Below are 8506 nucleotides of genomic sequence, written 5' to 3'. Positions count from 1 at the left end.
ATTGTATTACATGCTCTCTGAAGTACCCAATTACAAAACAGTTCTAAGGTCAATTACCATTCAAAATTCATTAAAGGCCATTTGGTTGTCATTTGAAGATCTGGTCCAACATTAAAACTCAAGAGGGACAATCCTGTACGAGTCGATACACGATTGATGCAGAAAATCACGACCTGCACCTCTTGCTTCGTGCTTCTGGAAATATATCTTCCAGGTCAATATCACACTCCCAATGCACATCGAAAATGCTAAATCATATCGATTGATCACCATGATGCTTTTCAGAGGGGCAGATTATGGTATAATCTATAGCACATCAGATTATGAAATAAGAGAGAATTAAATTGTGCAGTGTCATGCACAGTCCTACAAGTTATCAATCCTGGAGTCAAACGGTGAGTCTTGACCTTCATTTGGTCACAGCATAAGCACATAATCCTGCAGGATGCTGCATGCAGTAGATGCTGATCCAGCAATGCAGCGCTTCAACCGTGCAGGTCACCGGATGCACACTGTGCCTGTTCATCACGCTCTTCATGCGCCAGCACTTTGCCAAAATGTAAATGCCAACACAAATGCATCAGTAAACAAAAAATCAATATGTGTATGTGTACATCTGGTATTAACTAGAAATATGAAAAAGTCCAAAAGACCACAGGTGAATATTCGGAATAATTGGTGTATACCCACACATAAATGTAGCCCGATAATAATAATAATAATAAAAAATGCTGTTTGGATTTTAATAGTCAAATGCAAAATAGTCTATGATTGGATGCAGTGATTATTATGTTTCTAGCATGTTAAATGTTTGGCAACAGTTCTTCTCATCCTAATTTATGGAGTGTGTAGCTTTTCATTTCTTAAACAACCATATAGGAAGACATATCATGGCCATATTCCAGGATGACAATGTCAAGATTCATCAGGCTCAAATTTGTGAAAGAATGGTTGGGAGGGAGTATGAAGAATCATTTTCACACATAAATTGGCACCTCTGAGTCCTTACATTCATTAAAAGTCTTTAGGATGTGCTAGAGGAGACTTTACAGAGTGCAGGACTCTTGCATTGCCAATACAAGATATTGACCAAAAATGTATGCACTTCTTGATGGAAATAACATCACAACATTTATTTCCATCAAGAGGTGCATACATTTTTGGTCAAGATCTTGTGTTGACATATAAACATATTATAGTTAAATAAATGTTGTTGTTTTTTTGTAAAAAAAATAAAAATAAAATTATTATCTGCTTAATTTGAGTTTAAGTGAAATGCTTAATTAAAACAATATACAATGAAAAAATACATTTCAGAATGGCATTTTATTACATTTGATATGTCCCTCTTTTGCTAAAAACAGCACACAAGCTGGAATGGAATCAAGAACATCTGTCCGTCAGAACATACAACTGCTTCACAAAATTGCTTATTCCATTACTGCCATAGAAATATTAAAGAATCTTAGATTTTTCTTATATATTTTCCCCCCGTTATATATGCTTTGGTTTGAAAGTTTTAGATGAGTAAAACGTACCATTTTACTAAAATTAATTCCAGGTTTTACACTGAATAACAGATTCTGGTGGACATTAGGACACACACACACACACACACACACACACACACACACACACACACACACACACACACACACACACACACACACACACACACACACACACACACACACACACACACACACAAAAAAACATACACACACATATACATACATTACAAATACACACACACACACACATCCAAGTCTGGAAGATGCTAGTCTGCAGGCATGTTGAACTGGTTGTGTGTGAGCGCGCTCTAGTGGTGTGAAGGCGCACAGACAACCACCACATATATTTTGTGTAATAATAGGCTTTTCCGAAGTTGGTCCCATTTCATTTATTGTGCAAATGATGGGCGTTTACATATTTAACATGTTCTTAAATGCAGACAAGAGCTGTCAAAGACAAGGACAGATAGAATTCTCTGTTACACACATATTATGGAATATAAAACCGAACACAACACAAGGAGAACAGCAGAAAGCAGGATGCATCACACATGCATGAAGGGTGTCCGACTCTGTGCGGAAAACACCCTCTGGCTTCTCATGACATGTTGCTCCTGCTACTGATGATCACAATCACAAACAAGACGGACTGACTGTTATAACATTACACAGAATCAGGAGACAAAGACAGAAGAACAAAAATGTGTTATCCACACACATTCACATTCAAATAGATGAACGTTGAGTTCATAGTGAATAGCTGTAATTATAAAACAGCTTGCAGCATCTCTAATGAACTTAAATCTAAAAAGCAGATAAAAGCAGGCTCCTCATGTGATCAGAGCAGAACTGAACATCAGAGGGACGGTACCGTCATTCATGAGGATATCATCTCAATGTGTTATACGCATAACTAATGTTGCACAAATATTGAAGTAACATACCTCTGTTAAGGCAACCAGTATCATCTGTAAGAATCTGTCTGAAACCCCCTTAAATGTCAAATATTAAAAAATACCATTATACTTTCAGTGCTGAAAAATAATAAAATAAAATAAACTACAAAGTCGTTAAAGCTTCAGAAAAGAAATAAAGTGCAAAACGTGCATTAAATTAGTACACATTACCAAAAGTGAACCTCAACCTCATAAGTGGCAATGTGAGAGAAAAATATTCACACTGTGTAGATACAAAAAGTAGCAGTGTTACAATATGAAACCGTAATATTAGGGTACAGCTGGCAGAATAAAAATGAATCCACTTAGACGAGACTACAGAGAGATTTGAAATCATTAGTCAACACAAGTGCAGCATTTCTCCTTTCATGTCATGAATGAGTTTCTTTCTTCTGCTGAACAAACAAGAAGATATTTTGAAGAATGTTGGTAACCAAACAGTTTCTGGTCCCCATTGACTTCCATAGTATTTTTGTTCTAAATTATGAAAGTCAATGGGGACTGAACAGAAGAAGGAACTTTATGGTGAGCAAATAATGACAGAATTTTCATTTTTGGGTGAACTATCCCTTTAAGACTCCTGCCACCGAAAAAAAACAAAAAAATAAATCACAAATCATCTCGCGGAATAACGCATCTCAGCAGAAGAGGATCAGCCTCCTGCTACTGTAGAAAAGGTTAAAAAAAAGAACAGATCTGCAGGTGAGACAGAACAGCATGATAGACCACATCACAGCTGCTTGAAATGCTCAGTGGCTTGCAAAAAAAAAAAAATACATTAATAAAATAAAATAAAATAAATAAAAAGTCCAGTCTGCAGGCGAGGAGAAACAATTGCCTTACACTCAAAATCAAAATCTGAGTTAGATGAGAAGCTGCATTCAAAATATCCAAGAGACCAGAGGATTAAAAGCTATGTTAAAAAAAAGTTTATTGGCAGGTCATCCAGAACACGTCTAAATCTGCTTCAGAGCCAGCTGAGGGAATAAAGGAAAATGTGATGCTTAATATGATTCATATTAAATACAATTTACTGAAATGGCTACTAGTTTATACAGAATGCTGTTTTTTTTCTTCTTCAAATGGTTCAACCCACCCATAATTGTTTCTGACTTGTTCTTTACACTACTGTTCAAATGTTTAGGGTCATTAAGAATTATTTTTTTTTTTTTTTAAGAAAGAGCAAGGACTCATTAAAATGATAAAAAGTAACTTTTACATTGTTACAAAAACTGTTCTGATACATTTTAATAGTTTAAACATTAAATATTTTAATAAAAAATAAACTAATAATATATATATATATATATATATATATATATATATATATATATAAACACAACTGTGTATCACTGACTGGTTGTTCATATGTTCATGAACTGCAGTAGTTCATTTGGAGTGAATGGGTCTTGTGATCAGCTCACCTTCTGAGCTGCTTCTGCGAACTGCTTGGCTCCGTGGAAGAAGTGTCCGGTCTTCTCCTCCGCCCTCGTCAGACGCTCCCCGCGCTCACTCAGAACCTGACTGGCCCTCCGCATTACGTTCCCCATCTTCCTCCCGGCCCGAGGGGACGGGCTACTCCTACTCCTGCTCCTGGATGCTTTAACAGCCGCTGCTGCTGAGGACACAAGCACAAACACATATGAGCATTAAGTCAAGTTCCAAAAACTCTTATTTTACACAATTACTGTATTAGATACTAAATAGACTTACATTTAATGTGGAAGACTTAAGTATTAGTGGAATTCTGCTCTGGAATTGTTTTTTTTGTTTGTTTTTTGGAAAGAAATTAATACTTTTATTCAGCAAGGACACATTAAAAGTAAATATAAAATTTTAGATAGTTATAATATTACAAAAGATTCATCAAAACTATTCATCCAAGTATCCTGAATGTGAGATCATAGCCAATAACTTTAATCAGTGTTGAGGGAAGTTAATTTTTAAAAGTAATGCATTACAATATTGCATTAATCCTTAAAAAAGTAACTAATTGTGTTACTTAGTTACCTGGTCTGTGCTTGCTTGTTTTTTAATAACACCAAAAAAAGGTTGTATTTTTGTCAAATATAAAGGCCCTTTCACACCAAAGGTGAAATGAATAAGCCTCAGGCTGAAGGAAATGCAAATGCATGCCCGTACAGCAGAGGGAGCAGCTCTGATCAAATTCAAAGTCAATACTGTGTTCATTTAAAAGTAATGCGTTACTTTACTAGTTATTTGAAAAAAAGTAATCTGATTATGTAACTCGTAATTAGTCTGTGTGATTTGTATGGTGTGTGAAGTTGTACATAACACACTTGTTTATTCTATAAATCAGAATCATCTACACTTGGAATGTAATTCTGCAATGCTATTAACTAATCGTATTAACTGCAAAAAGAAACAGATATGGCAGTATATGATTATAGCTGAGGTGTGTGGACTGGGACGTTGTATTTTGTGCCTCCAGGGCAGCTTGGCACCTCTCCCATTCATTACACACCATTCATCCATGATCCGCTGTGAAGGCTGGTGCCACTATACTCATCTCCGCTCCTCTCCCCCTCCTCAACGCCTGTCTTTGTGTCCCTGTGCATGCCTTCATCTGAACAAAGTGGCCTCTGAACTAATCGGGCCCTCTTTGCAATGGAGCCATTCTCTGCCACTGCCGAGAGATCTATCACAACACTACAAACAACCAGCCGACAAAGCGCCCTCTCTTCCTGCCTGGACTCTGACTGATCTGACCCACACAACTCCACAGACAGGAACGGATGGAAACCAATGGAACTGCCTAAAAGATGCATTTGTGATACATTGTCTACTTTAGGGGTCAATGATGTTCTTTTTTTTCTAGTAAATGGAAATGCTATTCATACATACACACAATGACTTGAATACACCTCTTCATGACTATTGTTGGTTTTCATTTCTGAATTTTACATTTTTAATAAAGTAAAAAATGTCAAGGTGACAGCTATCCTGATCTAATAATGGAAAAGCCTTGTTAAAAGGATGAAATGACTGAAAAAAGCCATTTAATGACGACAATATTAATCATTATAAATTATTATAATTATAAAAAATAAGCATTCTTGAAAAAAATCGTGAAAAATCTAGAAATAATAATAGTTAAATTATATTTTTTGAACATATTTGAAAATGAATTATTATTATTATTAAAAATAAGCATTCTTGAAAATAAATAAATAATAATAATTATTATTATTATTATTATTATTATATAAAATAAACATTCTAGAAAAAAATCTTGAGAAATCTTGAAATAATATAAATAATAATAATTATTATTATTTAGAAAAAGAAGCATTCTTGAACACTTTGAAAAGGATTTATTATTATTAAAATTATTATTAAAAAACAAGCACTCTTGAAAATAAATGTAAATAATAATATTAACAACATTAGTAATAATAGAAATAATAACCACAACAAATATAATAACAATAATAAATGTTCTTGAAAAAATAAAAATAGATATTTAAATTAAAAATAACAATAATTATTATTATAAAAGTATATTTATTAATGTGTACCCATATTGTCCGTGATTAAATGGTATTAAAATAATCTTTTTCCTAGATGGTTGCACCACCATCATTCAATTTGATTTTTATTTGATTTTTTATGTATAAATTATTTTCAAAACAATAAGACACTAACGTGATCTCAATGAATTTGGAAACACACACACACACACACACACACACACACACACACACACACACACACACACACACACACACACACACACACACACACACACACACACACACACAAATCTTACTAACCTTCACGCTGAGGCCGACCCTGGTTTGCAGTCATACTGTTCTTCATTCTTTTCAAAAAAATCTTGCAGCGGTAGATGACCATATTAACAGAACAAGCATCTAAAATATGGAAACATACATTTTGTTCTGTTACATATCTCAGGCTTTCCATACAAAGGTCAATATAGCGATCTGGCTTCCTGTACGCACTCACCTCCCATTAGCTTTTGCTGACAGTTGACAAAGTTAGTTTGGCATGGAGCATCAGGGCTCTTCTTGTTCTCCGGAGCTCCTGGTATCTTCTGCTCTCCAGGGGTCGATGGTTTGCCAAGCTTTGCCTCCCAGTAGTTCTGACAAGCATGATAAAGAACTTGCACAAACATGCATTTCTCTGCAGCTGAGCCGGCCACCCATTGATCAGAGGTGCGATCGAACACTAGGTCGAACTCAGGAGTGTCCTAACAAATATTCAGAGGAGTCAGAATAATGGAAAGCACTGGGAATAAACAGCTGAGTTTAGAAGAATAGTCACCTTATCAGGGTTGAAGCCATTGACCTGGCGAAGCTGCTCCACAGACCATTGAGATCTTTTAGCAAACTGTCGTGTGCCCGGATACCTCTTAACTTTAGTGATGAGGACTTGAGCTGGTTGACTGTTGGTAACTACATAGAAACATGAGTCAATGATGTCTCCATTAAACTTCAAGACTGCTGATAGCGAGTGAGTTTGAGACATAAGTTTGAGCTGAGATTCTTAGAGACACAATATAAAGACACATTACCTGACAAGCAGAGAAAAGTTGAGTAGTCCCTCTTGCGACTTGCATTGAGGAACGACAGTCCTTTCCTCTTCATCCTTCTCCTCACCTCAATGGCTACCAGTAGCTTTTCATCTTTTGGGACAAAGATCTCACGGCTGATTGCTGACTGAATGTTCATCTTCAAAATGCCTTGAAAATATTTCCACAATGTATGAACAATAAATGTATTTTTGCACCCAACAGGAAATGTTTTATTTTGATTGTTTTTATTTTTAAATTAGATATTTTAATGTATAATTTTGTATGATTTTTTTTACTTAATAGCTTTTCATTGAACTCAAGAACCCCAGTCTGGGAAACCCTGTTGTAATGTAATATTTAATGCACTTCATGTTGTTGAAAATAATAATGGAAAAAAATCATTTTTCTCTGTATTTTTATCAATATGTTACAAGATTATCCTATTCAAATTAACGTGATAATTAGTTAAGTAAAAAGTAATCTAAAAAGTAATCCAAAAAGTAGTCCAAAAGTAGTCAGAATACATTACCTAAAATGAGTAATCTAGATTACATTCCTAAATTTGTCATGTAAATTGCAATCAGTAACTGACTACAATATGAAAGTAATTTACCAGCACATATAATTGCTAAGGTAGCCTATACATATTTAAAAATATTCACAACATATTCATTAAATACGATCAAAAAGTTATCTTACTATAGGCTACATTTTAATTGAGATTTTTAAAACTATTAACGTATGAATGTTAAATGTTTTTGTTAAAAAGTTAATAACTGACAGACCTCTTGTTAGCTCACCAGTTGCTCTAAAAGGTTTCCAAACACAGAACTTTATGCATTAGTAAAACCACACAAATCCTTGAATAAACTGATAAAACAACAGACCTTCTGCTTGATCTTCCTGAGGCTTTCTTCCTCCCTCGAGCCTTAAAGAGCAGTGAGAAGTTTCCAGAAGCCCAGTCTGTTTCTGCTGTTCAAGCCATCTTTATCCCGCATGTGTTCTACTGAGAGACTGCAGGGCGTGTGGGGAGTCCCGGAGAAAACCCACAGGCTGTGTCCTATATCCAAGTGAGCTGCCTAGTGCCTACTGAGAGAGTGCCTACTGAGAGAGCGCTTCAGGGGATCAGAAGAGTTTGAGTCATCTGAGCTCAAACATGCAGACTAGAGTAACGGCTTGGATTTGAGACAGAGTCACTCAAACACACTGGAAACTCGCTAAGGGTCACAGCCCGGTTGGTAAGGATTGATTGGACCGATATTTTTTTTTATTAGAAAATGTTTTTAATGGAAAAACGATTTGTAGTTTGTTTATGAAGTCAATATACATGTCAACATTAAAAAAATAAAAATAATAATAATTCTGAACTCTTCATAAATTCATTATGCATTTGAATGAACTGTTAAATAGGAATTGAATTGATTCTATATTCTTGTTTGATCGCAGTTGGTTCCTAATATAATATAATCAAATATTACCGTTCA

The 8506-nt window shown here is 35.1% G+C and overlaps 1 protein-coding gene across 2 annotated transcripts; it reads right to left on the bottom strand.

Annotated features, from left to right (window-relative positions):
* Nucleotides 1-1325: 1325 nt before the first annotated feature.
* stxbp6l (syntaxin binding protein 6 (amisyn), like) lies at nt 1326-8093 on the bottom strand. 2 transcript variants are annotated; one of them, XM_082147087.1, is made up of 7 exons: nt 7910-8093; nt 7023-7190; nt 6773-6903; nt 6455-6698; nt 6262-6360; nt 3892-4085; nt 1326-3444 (listed from the first exon to the last, which is right to left on the bottom strand). In XM_082147087.1, the coding sequence occupies exons 2-7, from the start codon at nt 7177-7179 to the stop codon at nt 3424-3426; spliced, it is 846 nt and encodes a 281-aa protein (XP_082003213.1). In that variant the 5' UTR covers nt 7180-7190; nt 7910-8093; the 3' UTR covers nt 1326-3423. The 2 variants fall into 2 exon arrangements, with proteins under 2 accessions (XP_082003213.1, XP_082003214.1); XM_082147088.1 differs by having other exon boundaries at nt 3892-4082; nt 7910-8090.
* Nucleotides 8094-8506: the final 413 nt, after the last annotated feature.

Source organism: Leuciscus leuciscus (genome assembly GCF_965113295.1).
Source record: "Leuciscus leuciscus genome assembly, chromosome: 19".
Classification (NCBI taxonomy): Eukaryota; Metazoa; Chordata; class Actinopteri; order Cypriniformes; family Leuciscidae; genus Leuciscus; species Leuciscus leuciscus.
Note: the sequence above shows the minus strand (reverse complement) of the source record. Positions and strands in the feature narration are given on the sequence as shown.